The sequence below is a fragment of the Stegastes partitus genome, unplaced genomic scaffold (assembly GCF_000690725.1).
Source record: "Stegastes partitus isolate 25-593 unplaced genomic scaffold, Stegastes_partitus-1.0.2 Scaffold1545, whole genome shotgun sequence".
Taxonomy (NCBI): domain Eukaryota; kingdom Metazoa; phylum Chordata; class Actinopteri; family Pomacentridae; genus Stegastes; species Stegastes partitus.
In genome coordinates this window covers 125935-149348 of record NW_007579276.1, presented here as the reverse complement: position 1 = coordinate 149348, position 23414 = coordinate 125935, and the positions used below count along the sequence as shown (strand labels likewise).

At 43.1% G+C, this 23414-nt stretch overlaps 1 protein-coding gene across 1 annotated transcript in view; it reads left to right on the top strand.

Moving 5' to 3' along the window:
• The window catches only part of dmd (dystrophin), a 123849-nt gene that overhangs the window by 21949 nt on the left and 78486 nt on the right, over nt 1-23414 (top strand). The window contains exons 9-27 of the mRNA XM_008300463.1: nt 425-536; nt 658-771; nt 1096-1251; nt 1348-1518; nt 1876-2058; nt 3521-3655; nt 5579-5728; nt 9951-10112; nt 11897-12007; nt 13439-13612; nt 13696-13851; nt 13943-14113; nt 14453-14632; nt 14931-15053; nt 15290-15460; nt 15778-15900; nt 15994-16128; nt 16583-16735; nt 18775-18945. Of these exons, the coding sequence (XP_008298685.1) occupies nt 425-536; nt 658-771; nt 1096-1251; nt 1348-1518; nt 1876-2058; nt 3521-3655; nt 5579-5728; nt 9951-10112; nt 11897-12007; nt 13439-13612; nt 13696-13851; nt 13943-14113; nt 14453-14632; nt 14931-15053; nt 15290-15460; nt 15778-15900; nt 15994-16128; nt 16583-16735; nt 18775-18945 (2851 nt within the window). The remainder of the gene's footprint in view (nt 1-424; nt 537-657; nt 772-1095; nt 1252-1347; nt 1519-1875; nt 2059-3520; nt 3656-5578; nt 5729-9950; nt 10113-11896; nt 12008-13438; nt 13613-13695; nt 13852-13942; nt 14114-14452; nt 14633-14930; nt 15054-15289; nt 15461-15777; nt 15901-15993; nt 16129-16582; nt 16736-18774; nt 18946-23414) is intronic.

Here is a 23414-nt window from a genome sequence, read left to right as displayed (position 1 = left end):
GCAGGACGACAGGGTTACATGGAGGACGTTCGCTCAGGAGGTTGGGGTCTGAATCGTAATTCACTTGGAGTTAGGTTTAGTTGTAAGTTTCCCTTCTATTCGCACTCCCAAAAAAAACTAATTTAAACACTGATCCATGCATTTTTTGTACATTAATAGTTGCTTGTATTGTCACAAAATCAGAATTCAGATTTTTAAACCGTACCTGCTGAAATGATCAACTTTTAGGGACTTTGTGGTGTCTGTAGGCTGCTGGCTGTCAGTGAAATGCTGCTGCGTTTTGTTTGTGCGTCTGCTTCGTAGGTTATCTGATCGGCCAGAACGCTTGTATTTCCAGCTGTGACTCTCATTTTGTCACCATTGAAGCTATATTGTGCTCATGTCACCAACCCAAAAAGCTCCATGGTTTTCTGTGCCGCTGCAGATATCGCACAGAGATGGACGCTATCACGTCCCGTTGGAGACGACTGGGCTCCACGCTGACAGACAACGCCCAGAGGATCCAGGAGCTCATGTCCAAACTGATGCAGTTTGAGGTACGACTGAGGAAAGTTGTTTGCTAAGAGTCAACCTTAAAGACAGAGATGCACAAAAATTTTAAGAATCAATCGGTGTACTTATCATTCCAGTCTGGCTTTCTGTCTAAATCTCTCCCAGAATGATGTCAAGACTTTAAAAAAGTGGATGGCAGATGTGGATGTCTTCCTAAATGAGGAGTGGCCAGCGCTGGGAGACTCTGAAGCTCTGGAGAAACAGTTGGAGCAGTGCACGGTAAGAAACAAACACGCCTCCAGACCAAACTGTTGCTTTTACAATCAACAGAATACATCTGTTATTAAATGTTTTAAATCAGAATGATCAAGGCGAGAGCATAGAGCTGAGAACAGGTCACACAGTGTTGATGAAAATAAAATGGATGTGTGATGAAAATGTCCCAGAGACCTGAAAATAACCTGAAGAAATGTGGAAGACAGCTGTCCTTACATTTCTAATTCCCTTTCAACCACTATTTGGTCAGAATTGTACTTCCTCTATGGGGATCAATAAAGAATTATCTTAGTCATATAACCTTAATGCTGCACTCCCACTGACCAGGCTCTGGTGAACGACATCCACACGATCCAACCCAGCGTCAACGGCATCAATGAAGTCGGACTGTATCTGAAGAAGGAGGCTGAGCCACCATTTGCCGTCCACATCCAGAAAGAACTGGACGAACTCAACGCCCAATGGGAGAATGTCTGCAAACAGGTGTGTAACCTTCCTCCACCGTCGCTGTTCCAGTGCTTGTACACGTCTGTAAAACACTGAGCACTTTGGTCAGTATGTCACCTCCCCTCTCTCTAGGCCTATGCAAAGAAGTCTGCTCTGAAAGGTGGCCTGGATAAGACCATGGCTCTGAGAAAGGAGATGCAGGAGATGCAGGAGTGGATCAACCAAGCTGAGGAGGACTATCTGGAGAGGGACTTCACGTACAAGACGCCTGAGGAGCTACGCAAGGCCGTGGAGGAGCTCAAGGTGTGTGCATGAGTGTGAGTCACGAGGTGGGTGAGGATCTGAGGTGTGTTGTAAGCGTAGGAGAGGAGAAGACATTAGACTCGGTTTCAGTCTGCCATCAGTTCACATTTACTACCAATTAAGCCTGTTTCCCAAAATGCCAAACGACTTCTTTAATTTTTGCAAGCACACATACAGCCTGACGTTGTGCTTTTTTTTTTCATGTATAATTAAAAAGGAGGCATTTGAACCATCTCTGTGAATGTAGACATTTGATTTCATCTCGTGATGATTCTTAGAGGTGGGAGGTTATCATCTCGTTAACAGTGTCTCAGACTATCAACAGGATTCTTACTCGTTTCTTGGTCTGTGTGTCAGAGGGCCCAGGAGGAAGTCCACTCCAAGGAGCTAAAGGTTAAACTCCTGACTGACAGCGTCAACAGTTTTATCGCGAAGGCCCCGCCCACAGCCCACGATGCTTTGCGCTCGGAGCTGGACGTCCTGACAGCCAACTACCAGCGTCTGTGTAGCCGCCTGGATGGGAAATGTAAAACACTTGAGGTACAGTCTTTATTCATTTATGTTTCATGATACACAGAAATGATTTTCATGACGACGTGACGTGACAGAATATATACCAACAGCAGGAACATACAACAGTCCAGCAGACAGCGTTTGTGTGTTTGGGTCGGGGCGTGCAGGGATTCAGATTTGGGGCGATTGTTTTCTCTCATGTTCTTCTATTTCTGATGTGAATGTGTTTAAGAAGGAGTGAGTGTTGGGGTTAGGTCAGCTATGCTGATATCACTGACACAGTGATAGAGTTAATAACAACAGCATGAGAAACAAACAACGATAGGAAGCACAGCTAATGTAACACTGATAATAATGACAGGAATACCAGCACCAAAAGCAGAAATAACAGAGCTAATAACAAAAGCAACAATCATAACACCAGCTAAAATAATTCCAATAATGACAATAGAAGAATGCACGGCATGTTAAAGGGAAACAGCTGATCCACTGAATGACAGCTTTAATAAATGCAGCTCTGCTGTAACTAAAGGAAACATGCCTGTCTTTTGATGTTTTAGACCACAGGTCCTTAAACTGTTTGAGCCACAACCCGCAAGATTAATTCCACAGATTAATCTCTTTACATTAACACGTTCATTTTCGTTTGAATGACTGAATGGATTTAATTTATTTCGAACAAATGATAGGAAAAAAATATATAAACAAAATAAAATCGTTTCAAAAAGAGCAAAAAAGAATAATAATATTGAATAATCAAATCATAATATTAACAAGTCCGATAAAGGAGTGGGAAGAAGTGTACACTTTTAATTCTGACAGCCCTGATACACATTGATTTGATAAGTGTAGGCTTTATTTTATTTTATTTTATTTTTTTACAATGATCTGGCGACCCCCTGAAATTATCTTGGGACCCCCGTGGGGGTCCCGACCCCCATTTTGAGAACCACTGTTTTAGACGACAAGCTGCAGCAAACAGTTGTCTGACATCAATTAGTTTGTTCATGACAATGTTGTAGAAAAACACTTAGATTTGCTTGCGTCTGTTTTAAGTGTAAAATTAGAACACAGGCTTTGACCTGGTTGATGTCGTTCTTCACGTAGTTTCATTTTCCAGCAGACGGAGGTTTACTGCTGATTTACAGGAATTTACTGGGAATATAAAACAAAACCACAAGAAAGCTCGGATAGCACCACAGGTCGATTCCTCTTTCTCGCCCCACCTCAGCTTCTCGCTGGCCTCCCTCAGTATGAACCTCACTTCACACCACTTTCTGCATCATTTTCCTGAGAAGCAGTTGCCTCTGAGTGTTGGTATTCTTACTACTTTCATACTTGAAGTTCTCTTTCCTTCTCTATTTGTGTTTTTTCTGCTTTCCAGCTGTTTCTGCTCTTTTCAGTTCCTCAGGTGAAGCATCTGGTTTTTATCAGGCTTTTCAGTAACTGTTTCAGCCTCTTTTTGTACATCTGCCCATGTGTTTTGTAGGAGGTGTGGGCGTGTTGGTGTGAGTTGCTGTCCTACCTGGAGCAGGAGAACGCCTTCCTGGACCAGCTGGAGCAAAAACTGGACGAGACAGAAAACCTGCAAGGAGGGACGGAGGAGCTGCAGGAGGCGCTGGATGTGAGTGGAGGAGGACGAGTGGCACACTGAGTTAGAACAAAACGTAAAAGGTGGTTTAGCATGAACAGGTGTGATGAAAACATACAGTCAACAGAAGCAACGAAGGAGGAGACAGAGCTCATGGAAGTACAACAAGTGCAGTCGGATAGTTTTATGAAACCATCAGAACTATAAAAGCAGTATCTATTCGCAACGATGTGAGGACAATAAAACACAGGACAATATCAGTCCCTTCACTTAAAGGTTTTTGCTTAATCTACAGAGGATTTTAGAGAAATGTGCAGTGTCCAGTTCATCACATCTGAACAGCATCACATCATCACAGAGGCTTCAGTTCAACAAACCAAGCAGTCGTTTCTGTTACCTGGCTGTACTAACCACAGTCACACCAATGGACACAAAGCCGGCTATCGTTTCTGAGTTCACTGAGGATTTTCGCTTTTAGCAATTAGCACGTTCACATGAAAGGGGTGGCGTTGGCACCAGCTGACCAGAGTCACATATTTCTCACAGGAACAACGAACTATAATCCTCAGCCAGTGTGAGAAATTTAAATATATAAAGCCTGTCGTGTTTGAAGATGACCATACAGCTGTGGTCTTATTCTCTCTTTTGCGAGCACGACAAGAACAAACATACAAAGGATTAGAACTCATGCTTACTGTTGATATGTTAAGTTCAACAAGTGTAAGACTTTAATCAGTCTCTGGTTTAGATTTAAATCTGTCGGATCTTTCCATCAGATTTTTAGAACAATTTCTGTTCGATCTGCCTGTAATTTTTATCGCATGTACATTTATCAAGACATTGTGAAACTTTTATTATATCAGGTCCTTTATGACCTATTTTGTTTTTAAACTGACCCACTTTCTGCACTTTTTGTTTCACCGGATGATATTTGAGGCTTTGTTTAAATGATTACATCTCTTGAACTATTAAAGACAAAAGACTTTTCATTTTCATATCCCGCTTTCTAGCCATACGTCTTTGCTGGAGGAGACTTGTTGTGTAGTTTTGTGTCATTTCTTTGGGAATTCTCACTGTTTTCTGTCATTAGGATGACATCAGCGTAATATAACCAAATACATCCATATTTTTAGATTTTTCTAGTGGGAAAGGTTCGTGCCTTGAGATATAATAATATAATTGTGTGAGTTTAATGTTGAATTTATTCTTGTGATAATGGTGAAGGTCAGAAGTTCAGAGGAGTCAGTGTGGTATGAAGTGTGAGAGAACATACAAACAGGACAAATTGGGGGAAAGAAAAACTTTATTTGGCAGTGGTGTGAGATTCATTCGAAGGGAAACTATGATGTGAGCTCCTTCTGGAAAAGATTTCCCTTTGATACAGAAAAATATGTCATAGATCGTGTCAGCAAGTCTTTGGAGGACATAAAGACAAACTGTGTGTCTGGGCGCCTGTAAAAACACACACACAGTGAATCATTGCACTTTGCAGTTTGAGAATTTGCAGCGGTGGTCTGACTGAGGAAATAAAGTGTGTTAGCCCTAACTCGTGCGTTACATTCATGGAAAAATCAAACAATGCAAACAGCTTAAAACCTTGAGACCAGACTTGATTTTTTTATTTAATTTAGTTCAGAACAGCAAAAATACAAACAACGCTCACTTAGCTGTGTTTTACTAAGATAAATGGGAGAAGACCATTTAGGGGGACTCAGAATGTGTGGAAAGCTGTTAAGTCATGCGGTTGCAGCCACGAGGGCTAATTGGCCTTTTTCAGCCTCTGCATGTCATCAGCTGCCCTCCAGAAGCTTCTCCTGCTTCGTGAGTCACCTCCAAAGAAAGCAGCATCACTTTAAAGGCAGAAGGCAGATCAGCTACCAGCAGAATCTTTGACCTTCAAAGAAATGTGAAGTTTTTTACAGAACAGAACTTTCTCGTCTGTGTTTGTGCACGCAGAGCTTAGAGGTTCTTCTGCAACACCCGGAGGACAACAGGAACCAGATCCGAGAGCTGGCCCAGACGCTCATGGATGGAGGCGTTCTGGATGAGCTGATTCAGCAAAAACTGGAGGCTTTCAACATCCGATGGGACGAACTCATGGCAAGGGTAAGACAAATAGAAATACACAGCGCTGAGCAGGACGTGTCCACCACCAGACACCATGATGGGGGACAGCCTGGAAGGAGCTGGTTGGGTTCAGTAAACACTCCGTGTAGTTCTTTTCTAATTTCATTGTAATGTGATTTTTGTCCAGAGTGCAGTTTGTATTCATTTGCCTAAATGATTGTAGTTAATTAGTTTATTGCCGTGGGTAATAAAGGAATATAGCAGCTAAAACAGAAGTATTCAGGTCGGTGAGTTTTGGCAAACGTATTCATAGTCTCCCATTGAAGAAGGAAAAAAACAGCTTCAGTCACTGAAATAAGTTGAAACTGACAAAAGTAGTAATAAATAAAAATGTAATGAAAATCATGACAGAAATTAAGAAATTAAAAAAAAACAAAAAACAATCAAAGCAGCCTGATGGGACCCGTGAACTACTATTTAGCTGAACAACCCTCTGAGCCGATCACTGCCATCCGGTGTTGTCTGTAACTCTCAGTCAGACTTCTGCACCTGTTGACAGGTATTCTGATTTTGACCCACCTTCTCCATCTAAAAACAAAAACAAAACAGGTTTTTCTAGCCAATGACTCTCCGTCTCTTCTGCTGCACATTGATCTTTGCTTCATCACCTTATGCAGCATCATCCTCGACTGTCCATCATCCACAGTCCTCAGTAAGCACCAGTCTGCAACCAAGCATAGCTGCACTCATCTCAAGCACCGCCACTGGCTCCCTGTTGTACGACAGAAGAAGCCTGACCTTTGCCTGTGTTTGTTACGTCACTGTTCACAGAGAAGGAAACGTCCCAAATATTTGTATGACTTCTTTTGGAGACGGCTGTTATTTACTCGTCACATGTAGACACATCAAACAGCCTGACCGATTGATAATGAGATGATCGGCCAGGTCAGTTACTTACACCCTCGTGATTCTTTCAGCAGATTTCTTTTCGCCCTTTTCCTTTCACCTCCCCTTCCTTGCTGCCTTTTCATCTCCTCCTCTCCCTAATTCTCCACCCCTTCCTTCCTTCATGTCTTCCATCATCAAGGACAGCAACACGTTCTCTGCCTCTCGCGCTGATTCTCTGTGACAGATTAGACACACTGACACACACATGCAGACACACACTAATTGCCCGCCGAGTTGATCCTTCCTCACAATAGAGCCAGATTAATGTTCTCCTTGCAGCCTTATAAGCCTTCCTTTGTTTGTCTACCCATCGTAGACTGTGTGTGTGCATACGTTAGTGTGTCTGTAGCATTGTTTGCATGTTAGACTTGTGGGAAGTCGTTTTGTTTGTTAGCATGTTTAAAAGCATTACAGGTGGGTATCAGTGGGTGTGTCAGCATGTGTACACGTTGTGTTTGCGAGTATCTCAAAGGTGGATGAAGGACCAAATGCACACAGAGGCTAAAATATTGCCCAAAGTTTTTCCCCCTTTTTTTTTAAACTGCGGGGACGGTATCAAGGAATTCTTCCTTCTTTGTGAAATCTTCTTTGCTGAACCTTGTCACTGCCACATGAAGAACACGCTGTCAGATCTGTAGGACAGTTCTGTGGCTCGTCTTACAGCCTTTCAGGGACTTCAGATGACCTTGGAAATGTAAAAGTCTATCTGCAATCCCAATGCTTTTGATATTTAGTGGTTCAAAGTTTTCGTAGAATAGTTGCTTTAAATGGACTCTAAACACCATAGTGTTCTGATCAAAGGGCGGCCTTGATTTAACTCAACCCCCCTTTTTCCAAGATGTGTGTTTGAGAAAAGAATCGGTGAGTAAACGCTTCGACAGTCACCCTACAACGCCTTAACCCTCTGAACTTCATGCAGTGTCTGGGCGTCTTCTAATTTCATTTTAATCACAATATCGCGTCCCGTACCTCTATTACAACAGCACAACGAGACCTAAAGGAGAGAGAACTCAAAAATACATGCAGTATGTGCAATATTACAAATAGTGCTGTAAAAAACAGTATTTCCCCCCCATAGATATCTTCTGCATATTTGTCACACTTAAATGTTTCCGACCATCAGACTGGTGTTGATATGACACAAAGATATCCCAAAGAAACACAAGATGCAGTTTTTCAATGATGAATTCATTTATTGAAAGAAAATGATCCAGCCCCACCGTGACCTGTGTGAAACACTAATCGCCACCTTAGCTACCAATCTACCAAATGATCAAATTCATTGTCAGCTGGGTTCAGCTTCAGCAGCCACACCCACGTATGATCACTGCCAGGCTTGTTGAATCTAAACATCACTAAATACAGCCTGTCTGGCATTGTGAAGTAGCTGAAGGGTCTCAAGAAGCAGCACAGGACGCCACATTGTCAGAGATTCGAGAACAGATGCAAAGTCACTGACATTCATCAGTGTGGAGGGTTACAGAGTCACTGCTGAGGCTCTGGGACTCCACAGAACCACAGTGAGAGACGTTAAGTCTGAATCTAGATGAAATGCAGCCATTGAAAGTTTCAAAAGCTGATTTTGCAAATGTTTTACAGCAAAGTTAACACATTTGACCTGAAGGAACTCGACGGGCGACCTTTTCACTCAGTCTGGATAACATTAAAGATTACAAACACTGTTGGTGAGTTATAGAAGCCTGTCAGCATCTACTGTGTGGTTTACAGCTCAGTAGCCGTGTTAGCGTTACCAAGAGATGCTGTGAGAAGTAAAGAGAGTGCACCTGCAAGGAGGCACTGAAGACTTCTGTAGTCGGCATCCTACCTGGCTTCAGTAGGAGACGGTTGACGGGAGATCGGACAGCAACAGCACCAATCTGAGAGTTTCACAAGTGCACAGAACCGGTCTGAGAACCGGTCCCAAACACAGGAACGTTTGTGCATCAACTGTACATCTGAGTACACATTAACAGTTTTTAGCAGAAGCAGAGCAGATTGCATCCGAGCAGGGCTGTTGAAGAAAGAGGGCAGGATGTGGAGGATTTCAGTGTTAAACAAAGCATATTGCTTACAAATTGAAAAACTATCCTCTTGAATAAGGAAAGGAAAACTTTTGTACTCCGTATGATACGACAGTAGAAGGCAAGTTTAAGTGCAAGATCCGACCCGTCCTCATATCTTCATCCTCATTACGACAATCTCAACAACAATCGCATTTTATCAGTGTCACAGTTTACAACTTGTGGAGATGAATCCTGTCCTCACATGCAAAGAAAGGTTGTTTCACGTCTCCATCTGCAGTTCTTTACATCAGAAATGTGTTTGCCTTTTTATTTGTAGTGTCTTGTAACAGCAGAACAGCAATAAGGGAAAGTGTGGCTCACGCTTTGCCAACAGCGTTTCCAACACGACGCTGTTAAGCAAGCAGCGATGCTCTATCTCTTCTGTTCACGAGCACTGCCTTTGCTTTGTGTGTGTGTGTGTGTCTGTGTGTGTTTGTGTGTGTGTGTGTGTGTGTGTGTGTGTGTGTGTGAGAGAGAGGAAATAAGTAATAAGGAAAAACCTAGTGTTTAATGAGAATATGTATTCATGAGCTGACAAGTGGCAGGAAAACGGAGTACATCGCCACGGGGAAGGTTGTTATCAATGTTTGTCTAAATATTTAATCTCACTCAAGTTCTCATTTCATACATTATAAACTATGACACGGGTGTGAGAGAACACAAAACACTCTCGGATCCATTCACTGCTGCATTAGGAGAACACTATGTGTGACACAGGACTGGTTTAGGGCTATACTTAGACACGTTATCCGTCTGTATAGGATTAGCATGCTCACCTGTAACCACATATACGCCGTGACTCTTTGTATCACACACAGGAGCCCGCAGAGCTTTACGTATGATGTAATTGGTGTGTTTACTAGCTAATCTCGTAGGCAGTCGCCTGGTAAAGGATGAAGGGAAACACTGCAGTCGTTGTCAGCGTCCTGGCGCTTCGCAGGCAGAGGGTGTTGTTAGGGTTGGTGGGTCACACGGAGACAACATGCTGGAGAAAACCCGGAGTCTGTCCCCCAAGGTGGTACATGCAGAGGAAAAGAGTGTGTGTGTGTGTGTGTGTGTGGGGTTCTGTCTTGTGCTATGCTTGTGTTTATGTTTTCTCCTCTACTGTGACCTACACAGGCTGGAAAATCAACAGTTGTGTGTTTTTTTTAAGGATAAAAGTTTGTTCATGCCAGCATTTAAAATGTCGTATTCATGGCCAGTTTTTTTCTGTTTCTTGACAAGGAGCGATGTGTTTCCTGTTTCTCCAGGCAGCACTCAGGCAGAAGGAGCTGGAGAAGAGCGTCCAATGGGCCCAGGAGAACGAAAAAACGCTGAGGCAGATCCAGGAAGCGTTGGCCAACACGGACCGCCACCTCACCGCGTACCTGACGGACCACATCGACGCCCAGCAGATACCTCAGGAGGCTCAGGTAGGAGGCCTCTTCCACCTTAATCATATCTAGTTTGCCATTACCTTCATTGCCACATTAAATTTTAAAGGGACTGAAAGTTCTTTGCTTTATTTCTGCTCCTCCTAAAATTCTGAAAACATCACATGTCTGTCCACATTTTCAGCTGCATCTAGCTGAATCTGGACCTTCCTGTCTAGGTTTGGGTTTAAGTGGAGTTTAGACACAGCTTAGACCTTTGATGAAGTATTAGCAAACAAAAAATGAAATGTTAATTTTGACAAAATGTTGAAAACAAACAGAATGCTTTGAAGAGCACGTTGCGAGCAACACATTATTTGTAGAATGAAATAATCAGTAATGAAGATATTTTACAAGAACAATTGTTTTAGTTTCTGATTCTGATAAACGGCATTTTAAAACGATGACAGGACCTTTCCAGAGCGTTTATAGCCTAAAATGGTGAAGCCTACAACCTCAGCTCATTCCAGTTCCTCCTCTAGCAGATAAAGGCTGAGGTGCTTTCATCTTATTATATTATTATTATATTTTATATTACTTTTTAATGATAAATTATTAAAGGATCTTTACTCTAAATTGGCGACTTTAACCTGAACACAGCTGACAGGACTTGATTGGATTGGCTAGCCTAGCTGGACTACGTTCATCACGGTTCAGATTTTAGTGCCTGCTTCAAAGTCACATTTGTTCCATTTAGAAATAAAGCTGCAGACTGACTGTAACGGCAGGTTTTAGTTGAGCCAGGAAGCACCGTCAAGCTTTCAGCCTTGTCCAATGTACCAGACAGCTGTGAAGGCAGATAGACAGAGAGGAGTGAAGGAGCAGATCCTCTAAATGCCTTGTGTACAGTAAAACAGATCCATCCAGTCTAACCCAACAGCTCTCTGTGGTCCTGATTCAGCCAGGAGCTGCTCTGGACACAGACAGCAGGAACACACTGCCCACAAACAATGACTCCATCCTGCGGACTCTTCTTCTAACATCTGTTTCTTCCAGACACCTTCTTATGCCTTTGTTTTTTTTCCTCACACACACACACACGCACACACACACATACGCACACACACACATACGCACACACACACACACGCGCGCGCGCGCAGACCTTCCAGAATAATCAGACCATAGATGATGAAAATAACGACCTGTAGTGATACAGTGATGGATGGCAATGTGACAGAGAGGGAGGGAGGAGATTACCTCCACGTGTACTGCGACCACCAGTGCACAGGATGACATTTCCCTCTGTCTCTCTCTCATGCACACACCCAGAGACACACCCACACAGCAGAGGATTAGACAGTGATTGGATTAGAGCGCTGTGGATGAGCGTCTATCATTACAGGGCACTTGGTATTTTCAAAGAAAGGTGGGTGACAGAGACCAAGGATGTGTATAGATGTGTTTTTCATGGCAGGGCTTTACAAGTTATTAAAGCTTTTTGGGCTTCTGTTTCTCTCTCCTGAATGCCTCCTGCCCTCTTGTGTTCAGCAGAGAGAGGTGCACTGCCAATCCATTTAAACTGGTGGTAGCACCATCGCCTCACAGCTAGAAGATCCCCGGTCCGTGTGGGCCTGGGATCTTTCTGTGTGGAGTCTCCATGTTCTCCCCGTGCAGCGTGGGTTCTCTCCGGGTTCTCCGGCTTCCTCCCACAGTCCAAAAACATGCAGAACTTAATTGGCAATTCTATGTTGTCCGTAGGTGTGAGTGTGCTTAGTTGTTATTTCAGTTCTTTGTTCTTAATCTGGCATTTATGCAAAGATGTGTTTGTGCGTGTTAAACAGAAAATCCAATCTGAACTGAGCGGCTACGAAGTGGCCCTGGAAGATATGAGGAAGAAGAACCAGGACAAAGACTCGTCCCAGAAGATCAATGGACAGATAGACCTTACCCAGGTATACGCTCACGTGCAGACCAAACTGCTGCCAGATTTTGCTGTGGAGGTGGTCCTCTGTACTCAGTAAACACAATTAAAGGGCAATTAAAAATGTTAAAACCACATTTTCCTTTTGGACTAAATATATAAGAGGATACATACATGTCATGAGTATTTTTTTCTAGTTTAGCACTTTTGTGTTTTAGTAATTTAAAAATGAGATTGTATAATCGATTTTTAAATCATAATCCCCTCCTTCAATATGCTGTGTAATGCCTGATAAATCCAAGTACTGTCTGTTCAGTTAGTGTTGGTTAAATCTGAAAATCACAAGCCTGAAAAGTTACAAAAATAAAAAAACTCTGCCTGTGTGGAGTTAAGCTTTGATTAGCTGGAGATCTGCAGCCACACAGCTGCATTAGACCACTTTGCTGTCACAGAAGTCCGCTCAGAGGAATCCACTCCTGTCATGTGTGTAGGAGGTTGAAACCCACAGCTGCTGCTTACATTCAGCACCTCCTTTTAAGATGCCCAACCTTCTGATTATGGAGAGTGAGGTATTGCCTTTCACTCTCCAAAAACATGCAACACTCCCTCAAGGAGCAACACCAGCTTAACAGGAACACCTGATTGTCCACACATGACACTGCTGTGGTTGGCTGCTGAAGGTACATTATGCCAAAAGGTACCAAACAGTGAACTTAGCAAAATATTGTGTGACAGCAGAGTTTTGTTGATGTAGCTCCTCAACCAGAAAAATCACAGTTAATGCTTCAATTAAAGGCCCCAAACGTTGGCGACAGGGCGAAACAGTTGTAAGTTAGAAACACAGCAGACATCAGAGCCTTAAATATCTTGCCTTTATATCTTATTCACAGAACAATAATTTCCAAAATCCTGTTTCTGGAGCCAGCATCTAGAGGCTGTCGGTGGCATTACTATTCTGAAACATACTTTATGTAGTTTCTTCCTGGTTCATTGCAGTTTCTGCACATCTTCTCATCTTCTACAGAAGTAAAAAGCTTAATTTGTGTTGTTAGGATCAATACACATAAATTAGTTAATATGCAGAATCCATATTTATCCGAGAGGAAAGGAAATGAAAAGTTATTCAGCAAATAAAAACAGGCTGAGGAGGCCAGTTGGTGTTAAATGTTGTGCTCCTCCACACTGTCTGGACCCCGACCCTGTATTTGATAGCAGGTGGAGTCCTTTATGTCAAAGGGACGAGTCAGATACTTATGAGGTAACAGGTCAGCTTTTTTACGTTGTGTTCATGTTGAGCTGTGTGGTTGTGTGTTTTCAAACTGGATTCATGCAGGACTCCAGTTTGGCTGCAACAAACCATCCTCACATGTCACGACTTGTTCTCTGAGGTTTCCCCATACACGTGTTTGGCTCCAGTCGTTTTACCATTTTTACAATATGTGTTTGTGTTTCCGTTCCCCAGAAAATGCTGGCAGACGTATGGACCAAATTCCGTCTCTTCCAGAAGCCGGCTGACTTCGATTCTCGGCTGGCCGAGTGCGAACGTTTGCTGGCGGGGGTCAAAAGTCAGGTGGGGGTGCTGGAGATCCGGAGCGTGGAGCAGGATGTGGTGCAGTCGCAGCTGGAGCAGTGCATGGTGGGTAACCGCATCATGGATGGACTGATGAATAAATGCAGAGATTCTATTGTCAGTTGCTGCTGCCTGTTTGTGTCTAACAGAAGTTGTACAAGGTGCTGAGTGAAGTGAAAGGGGAGGTGGAGACGGTGATAAAAACGGGCAGACAGATCGTCCAGAGGCAGCAGACTGAGCAGCCCAAAGAGCTGGACGACAGAGTCACCACCCTGAAGCAGCTCTACAACCAGCTGGGGGCACAGGTCTGAGCGCATGCACACACACATAGTTATACAAAAAAGATCACGTAAGACTGATTAAGAGGCAGATTTTTCTTGTTTTGTGGATTTGTAGGTGACAGAGAGTAAACTGGAACTAGAGAAGAGCCTGAAGTTGTCAAGGAAGCTGCGTAAAGAGCTGAATGGACTGACAGAGTGGCTCGCTGCCACTGATGCTGAGCTGACCAGGCGCTCATCTGTGGACGGCATGCCCAGTGACCTTGAGGCTGAGGTTGTGTGGGCACAGGTACAATTCATACACACTGTATACAAAGACAGAAAACGTACACAGCGGCCTTCTGAAGGCCTGAGGGTTTAAGAGGCCACATCCCCGGTGTGAGCTCAAGGCAAGGATGGGGTGTATACAACCAAAACAATGCACTGAAAATAGCTAAAGCTTTGTAGAAGAACTGCATAGTCAGTTTAATTCTAGTGGCTACATGATCCATCGTTCATATGAACAACCTGATTGCTGTTTTAAAACCAGACGTACAGTCCATGCCAGAAATTGGCATAGATCTTGAAGTTGTCAATCGTTTCTCTTTCCTCTCCACCTTGTGTCTTTGTCCCCATCTTACCCTTTTAGTCCATCCACGGAGAAACAGAGAAGCATCAGCCACAGCTGCAGGCCGTGGTAGAACTTGCTGATGCTCTCAAAGCGGTGTTGCGGGGCCATGGGGGCCTGGTGGACGACAAAGTCAGCCTGCTGCGCTGCAACTGGATCGCGGTCACATCCAGAGCAGAAGAATGGCTCAACCTTCTGCTGGTCAGAACTAGAATTTATATCATCCTGTGATATTAATGAAGTATTGAGCCGTTATCATCAAAGTTAAAACAAATAAAGGCTCGATGTATTTCAGTTTGTGTGTGATGAGTCTAAGATATGAAGAATTTTAACTTTGAGTGATGTCTGAAGAAAAATATTGAACTTCTCCCACCATTTTCTAACTATATGAGATGCACCTGTATGTGTTAGTCTGTCGCTTAAGTGCTGAAATTATAGCATTCACCCCAAAAAATAGTTCTTGGAGGTCATCCTTTCTACCCCTGACTTGCTCTCTCAGGACTACCAGCGGCAGATGCAGAAGTTAGACGGAGAAATCGAGGAAGTGAATGGATGGATCAACGGAGCAGAGAAGAAGATGGATGAGATAGACAGCCAGGGACCCAATGACGCCGTGCTGAAGGTTGTCATGTCCATGTACTTTGTGTTTCTTCACATATTTCTTTGTGGTTTTTGTCTGTGCTTGTTGGTCTGGTGTCTGATTATTTTATATCAACACATTAACATGCTGAGAGGTATACACGACTTTAGAAGAAGTGGCACCACTGACAACAGTGAACTGTGAACAAGTCTTTGGAAGCACTTTCAGCCTCCATTTCTTTGAGTAAAAGCAGTTTCTCTGATCAACACGTGCTGCAGGTGTTGCGTGCAGAGCTGGAGCTGACCAGGGGCAAGATGGAGGAGGTGAGGGCTCTGGCCCAGGAGCTCATGTCCACCAGGGGGGAGAACTGCCAGGCCCAGGTGGGACCCAAAGTGGAGCAGGTCAACCAGAGATTTGACACCATTGCCCAACGCATTGCCTCTGGACTGGTAGGGAAAAATAAAATATTTTGAAATTCTTTGCATTCCATGTGTCTAATAGGATTTAACTAAATGTGTTTTATTCGTCTTTTTAGCTTGTAAACAGCTTTAAATGGACTTTCTCTTCCTCTCTGCTATAATCTTGAATCCTGTCTCTATAAATTTACTTTTTCTTAAAAGACTCTGAACTCACTAAATTTATTCCAAACTCTCCCCCCAAATGTGCTTCAGTCACAGCAGATAGACTTCAGACTCTCTGCACTCTAATACTTCACTTAACAGACTTCCAACCACTGATTATTCTGCTTTTCTTGCGTGTGTGGCAGACGGCAGCTTCGGCCAAAGAGTTAGAGCAGTACCACAGTGAAGCACAAGTCTGGCTGGAGCTCCTGGAGGAAGAAGCTAAACAGGGGGAAAACCTGAAGGAAGAGGACTTTCAAGAGGACAAGGTTTCTCACTCTGTCACAAAGGGACAATCACAGCTGCTTTGACTTCCTCTGACGTCCTCTGTGTGCTTACAAACAACATGTGTGCGTTTGTAGGACTGTGAGGAAGGTGCCGTGAAAGAACTACTGTTGAAAGGAGAAAATCTACAAAAGAGAGCCCCGGATCAGGAAAAGAGGGAACAGATCAGACTGAAACAGAACCAGCTCAACAGCAAATACAACGCTGTCAAGGTAACACACACACTTCACCAGAATGAAGCACAGTGATGCTGCTTTCTTTCTTAAACGGAGAACATATCAAGGCCAGAAGGCTGATGAGGGAGCACAGTGTGTCTAAAAGCTGAACTCGGCCCCATCACAGTGTCATTCGTCGTGTTTGACACTCACATACTGCTGTTTAGCGACGTGCTTAAAATGTCAGCTTGCTCACTGCTGCCATGTTTGAAAGTCCTTCTGTAAGTCAGTGCCATGCGTTGTTGGTTCGTCAGCATTCTAGGAAAAGCTTATTTGCCTTCTTAGATGACAAGACAGATACAGTGCCTAAAAATAGTATTCACTCCTCTCTGAAATGTTTGTTCTTTCTCGCCATGGCTTCACATGCACTCGTGTTTTTATTGTTCCTTTCTAGTATTTCAGCACCTTGCACCTTATTTACATGTTGATGAGTCCGTGTGCTTTCACGTAGGACCTGCGTGTGCTGAGGAACAGAAAGGCATTGGCCATCGCCCCGCAGTGGTACCAGTACAGGAGGAAGTCACATGACCTGCTGGCCTGGCTCGATGACATCCAGCGCAGCGTGGAGCAGCTGCCTGACCCCCCTGAAGGAGAGAGGGTCAAGGTGACAGTACATCCACAGACATGCAGAAACATGCCTTTTTTCTCTCATTACCTGGGTTTCTGCTTATCTTCCTCATCATCTAGCTCGTCATCCCCCACTTTCTGTTCCACATGGTCTGTCTTTAATATTTTTGTCATTCTTCGTAGGAAAAAATCTTTCTTTTCTTCATTTCTCTCCTCTCCCCCCTTCTTTATGATTTGGACAAAGGGTCCACGTCAAGGCTTTAGCAGCTCTATTCATGTGAGGAGGACTTTCTGAATAATTCTTCTTTATTGTCTTCATCATATAAACAATAATTGCAGATGAGCTATCGACTCCAGTAGAAGCTGTTATCTGAACGCAGAGGTGGAAGAAGCTGCTCGGGCTGTTGCCTGTAGCATTTTAACATCATTAAATCGTGCCAGCATTGTTTTGAGGGAGCAGGATAATTCATATTTATTAAAGCCACAGCCATGCAAGGGATGACTGCTAATGTATTGCTGCGGCGAGAGCTGGCGGAGTTTTGTAATAGAAAAAAATGGAGTAAGTGAAGACCATATGAAATATGTCTGGAGACAATAGAGAGCATGTGGTTGCATTGAGACCCTGTTTCTCTGAGTGAAGAGACTGTCTCTCGAGCTCTTTTGGCCGCTTGGAGACACGTTTCGATTAAACTATGGGTGAAGTCACGCCGGCACAGGTGCTTTATAGGTAACCTGTGAGGCGTGACCAGGCAAGCCGGTGTGTCTTGAAGAAGTTTCCACGTACCCTGACGAGCAGGGGCGACTTCCACTACATGTGAAATATGTAACTGGGTGGAGAGATGCAATGGCTAGAAATAGAGAGGACTCAGAAATGTCTTTTGTGCAGTACAACAAAACTATAGTGTAAAAATCATTAGAAAAGAAAAAAATACAGTTTTATTGCTTTTTACATTTTTTTCAAATTAAATCTTCAATCCTTATGTCCAACATTTTTCCAAGTGCTCATAGGTTTTACCAATACTGGAAAAACTGACACGACAGCACTCAGTATGTTGATATTTCACAGCGTATGTTTTTGGTATCAATATGTGACGTATGTTTAAAATAAACATGTAGAATAAATGAGCCATAATGAAGTACCACAGTTTAAAGTTCAGATTTTGTAATTCTAGCTTCAGTTTATTATTGATAGCATGCCCTTTAAAGCTGCTGGCAGGTTTTTAAGGTTAGAAGGTTAATTGTCCAAAGGTTTCAGTTGCTTCTATTTATTTAAATCTAACTCAGCAGAACTATTAGACACTGATTAAATGTTCATGTAGCGCAGCCTGTCTTTGCCTCCATACCACGACGGTATCACCAGATTTCTTCAGTGTACAGTCATTTTAGGAGTTTTATGACTTATTGCTCTTTTACAAGTTCAGTTGGGATGTTCTTATTTGGAAAAGGTTTTCCAGAGAAAGCCTGGACCCCGTCTGCTCCCCTCTGACTCTCTGTGTGTGTCTTTCACTTTCAGATGATCACTATGACATTTCGCTAAGCGGACGCCTTACCCGCTCGCCTCTGACCCACCTGTCGTTGCCGCAACTGAGATTCCACAGTCTGTCTGTCTGTCTGTCTGTCTGTCTGTCTGTCTGTCCATCTGTCCATCCATCTGTCTTCTAGTCTGTCCATACAGCTTTCTGCTTCTTTTCAGCCCCACAATGCTCAGTTCACACACAGGACTCACTCGTCTGTACTGTCCAGTGATTGTTCTCTTTCTCTGTGTGAATAAAGTCTTAAGGCTGTGTGCGCCTCCTACTTAAAGCACCACGTCCTTTTTTTAAATTAACTGTTTAAATGGAGCTACAGACATGAATGGATGTTATTCCTTGTGTATGTTTATGTTTGAGACTGACAAACATATCTCTTTCCTTTTATCGATGTATTGTCTTGTTGGAGTTTGTACCAGTGGGTAAATGAATGTGGTGTTTTTGTGTGTGTGTGAATGTGTTTTTGAGCACATCCACATGCCTCTGTGTGCTTACCTGGGCCCCCAGCCAGTAGCAAGTGACCTTCCCGGTTGATTTTGTCCAATAGGAAATTGGCTCAGAGTTCGACAAGAAGAAGGAGGAGCTTAAGGAGGTGCAGGGCTTAGCCAATCAGCTCTCAGAGGGTGGAGCCGCCAATCTAGTGGAGCCCCGCCAACTCCAGCTCAACACACGCTGGGTTGAGGTGGAGGGCAAGTTCATACCCTTCAAAAGACAATGTGTGAGTTTCAGTAGGCATGCCCTGTATGTCTACAGTACTAACAGAAAATACTACACCAGCTAGACAGCTCAGAGTACTAACCCTCCAGGCTCTTAACTTTTAGAGTGTGTGAGTGTCTCAAAGTATGCACAACATTTGTTTTCAACATTAGTTAGGCTTCAAAAACGTTTTGCAAATCCTCCTCAAAATGGGATGTGTGAGCTGCAGTAGTCATGCTTACAAGCTTTAATAGAATACTGAACAAATAGCACAAAATAAATAATACACTTTATACCATACGATGACCCAAGAAACAACATCAACCAACAAATAGTCTGCTGATTCAGTACACCTTCAATTCTTAGTTGAGTTAATGATGATTCCAGCACGTGCCTGTCAGACGTAGGAAGGATTTATTATCCCAAAGTTTGATGTTTAGATGAGAAGACTGATGCTACTCTCATGTGCGAAGTATAAATCCAGTTAGTTAGCTAAGCTTAAAATAAAACTGGGGACAGGAAAACTAGTCCTGTCCAAGGTTGTTAAAACACAGTGACCTGCCTGACTCCAGCGTCTGCTGCCAGCTCACTGTGGTGACGCTAGAAACAACATAATTGGGTAACTATGGTGCTGTTAAGTGGCATAGCTGCTAAATTGTGTTGCCTGACGTAGATATGAGCAGTTGCAGTCTTCTCATCTAACTTACAGGTTGGTTGGTCATTCTGTAGGTTTTCTTTACTGCCAATAAACCCCATGAAAAGATCAAAACTATAGTCATCAGTTTTCTGACTTCACTCCCCAGTGCGTGAGTCTCAAAGCCCACTGGTTCCTAAAAACATGTAAAATTTTAAAAATATCTCACAGATATGTAGTTTATTAGTCGTCTCAGTAATGTCCTACAACACATTTCTTGCAGACAGGACTTAAACAGGAGAAAATAAGGCTCTTGTTTCCTATTTTTAGCAGCGGATTAATCCACATTTGTTGCTGTCGTGACTATTTTGGATGATACGGTGGTGTGTATGAGTCAAAGTCAACTACAGCGTGTTTATTCCTGGTAATGAAGTAACGCACCCGTCAGCCCAACAGTGAGTCTCACAGATGTGTTTTAAATGTGTTTGGATAACAACAAGGAAACAGTTTAGTGCTTGACAGCGGTAGCTCGGCTGTATGCATGGGATTTGTTGGCAGAAAGAAAAATCCAGAATATCTCCAGTCCTTTAATGGATCCTGGACTAGAACCCAAAGGTTTAAAGGACCTTCTACATTTATTTCTAGTGACACTGTGGATTATAGAATCTTTGAAATATTCTCTAAAATGTTAGGATAGTACAGCGTCATGTAAAAGTTACTGTAAATCTGAGTGAGATTGTTCCCCGAAAAAGAAAGTTCAAGTTGCTTTTTTTTTTCTTTGCTGCATTTTCATGACATGTACATGTGAGGCCTGCTCACATGTTTGAATCTCATCGGTTGCTCTGTCTGGCTCTGTGTCACTGCATGCAATCACATGACATCCTGACAGTTCCCAGATCTGCCGCTCGCTGACGATGTATGTATCCTGTGTGTCAGTCACGAGTCCACCACATGCACTTACAGCCACACGGTGTCAACCTGGACAAATACACATCTGCTCTGTCAGATCTCTCACCGACAATAATGCACTTCTTCAGGTGCACCGAGATCAGTCATAATCAGTGTCAGTTTCTCTTTCTCAGTGATTCTCTGCTTCAGTAATGCGCAGTAAACTTCCTATGATAGTTAGCAGTCTTCTACTCAGAGCTGTCTAATCAATTAATCCCTACTAGCTCACCTGAGGCAGAGACAAATGTTCCCCACACAATTTGATGCTGCTGCCGTGTTCTGACTGTTTCACCTGCAATGATCAGGGTGTCATAAAAAGTACCTGTGATGCTGCAGTGTGGTGGCAGTTACACTGGATCTTTTAAAAAGGGAAATTTTGGAAGTGAATCCAGGTGTGTGTTATCCTAAATCTGGAAGGTTTCAAAGGAAGAAATAAAAAGAGGACGACACATTGATCGACATTCTCAACTTGATTGTCCTTCTAATGCCCACAGTTAAGGCTTGGTTAGGGCAACGGTTAGGGCAACAGTCAGGGCAACGGTTAGGGCAACGGTTAGGGCATTCATTCCATCAAACATCATAGGTGGGTGTGTTCAGAGCTATGACAGATGTAGCCGATCACACTGACTAATTTCATGCCCTGTAAACACAAGTACAGACGCCATGTCTTGTGCGTAACGGTGCACATGATTGACTCATACAGGAACCATCTGCAGTTAAATTCTTGCATGTGTCACAGCATCCTCATTAAGTCATACCTGGTAAACAACAGTACGGCACGTTGAATATTAAGATGGTAGAATTAAAATTTCATTTTTATTATTTTTAGTTTTCATTAAAATAATAAGTAACTCTATAGTGTTGTATTCACCAAAATACTGCAAACTCATTGTCATTGTTGGTGCAAATAGAATCACCTAAACAAAGGAGAGGAGCCACTCCATCAGCATTGAGAAGTAATTCTTGCTGCACTTGTGGCTGCAAACTAAACAGAGCCCTTAGTCATGTTCATCTCCTCTCAGCAGCATTCAATCAGTGCAGCATGCTGCAGGGCTGCTGCCGGTTCTCCTGCAAAGCATTCCACACTAGTGGCTTATAGATGTGTATTCAGTCCAAGTTGAACTTAGAACAAAGAGCAGAGTTGACCAGATGATGAGAGTGGGACACACAGGTTAGTCTGAGGTCTCATCTGTCTCCTGGCTTTAGGCATTGTCAGGCGAGGACACAACCTGAAGCCTTGAATTTATAGAAAACTATCTGAGTATCTGAAACATCAGCCAGTTTAAAAACGCCACACTTGCTCTGATTCTGTTTCCAGATGCAGAGCATAAATCTGTGTTTGCTGACAGGAGCTACAGATCAGTTAGAAGACAACTTAACCAGACTGGAATAACTGCTCGACCCAAACTTCCTGCTAAGGATGCAGCTCGGAGTCATTAGTGACCATCTGACCTCTGAAGCTAGCAGAGTTTCCCACAGCAGCAGACTGTGGTATGGTTTTCATTGTCACAGACGAAGCCTGTGTCCCTCTCATCATTTACATCTACTCTGCTCTGGTGTCAACTCTCAGGAACACAAATCACAAACATGTACACGAAACTGAACTGACTAGAAAACTGTAGTGTGTGAGTAGTGTTTACAGGTACTGTTGTGGGCTTTTACTTTGAATGTGAGTCAATAAATGAAAGGTGATCACGTGCAGGTCTCTCACACTGGGTTAGTCCAAGCATTTAGCTCTGTGCAGCCCTGGCTTTTAATACGTCCAACATTGACCACCATCTTTCCACCAGTCGCCATATCTTAGAGGATAACTTCACCTGTCTGAAGTCTGTACGTACCTGCCTGTATGCACACTGAAGGAAGTACTGATCACTGTCATCAGTTTCTCATGCTGCTCCAGTCACGTTTACACTAGAAATACTAGAAAAACAGGGGCTGTACGTATCACAGATGGATTTTACTGCTTCATTTCTCAATTCGGTTTCATACTTGTCTCCCTCCTGCGCTGTCTAAACACTAATCCAGCCCAGTTCAGTCGAACAGTCCCTGAAGGGTTAGGGTTAGGTTCCTCTGAGGTCTCTGTGAGGCCACTGCATGGCTTCAACAGTCACATTTAGATCCCTGCTGTGCCTTTGTGGAGGTTTAGTCAGACAACAGGCAGAGTTAAGCACCAAAAAGACACCAGAGAGTGTTTACTATTAGTATTTACTATAGTGAGCCCTTTAACTGTGAATAATTAACATTGTTTAAGTCTCACTAATGGAAATGTGAGTTAAAATGCAGCTTTGCTTCCACAGTAGCTTGTGATGGAAATGTTAACTAATGTAGGGTTTCACTGTATTTATTCAAGGATTCAAGGAACTTTTATTTGTTGTGCCAGCTCACATTCAATTTGTGGTGCAAAATTAGTACTCAGGTCCGGGGTTTTTTAAGAAAAAGCCTCATAAATAATAAGTACAGTAAAAACAAGAGCAAAATATAAGTAAAAATACAGCAATGTAAGTGTAAAGAGTAGAAAGTCAAAGGTAGGTATGTTTAGCACTAAGCATTTGTGCAGCAGAGAGGTAGATGTAATATTGCACTTAACAAGATGGTTTTATACGTGGGAGGAGATAGAGTAACATGGTGGACGTCTGGGGGGTTTTTAAGACAAAGGTGAAGTTATCCTTTCAACAGTCTCCCCATACGGTCCAGGTGGTTTGGGTTTGGCTACCTTTGCCCACCTGCCATGGAACTGTAATATTCTGAGCATTTTAAGGGCTTGTCATTTGTTTTGTCCTAAAACTTTTATCTGAGACTAAGATGGACTGACGTTTGTTATCACCCATATGGACCAATGAGCAGCTGTAGTTAATTTGCATATCATGTACATTTTCAGATGTGCTCACCCCGAGAATGTACGTATCAGG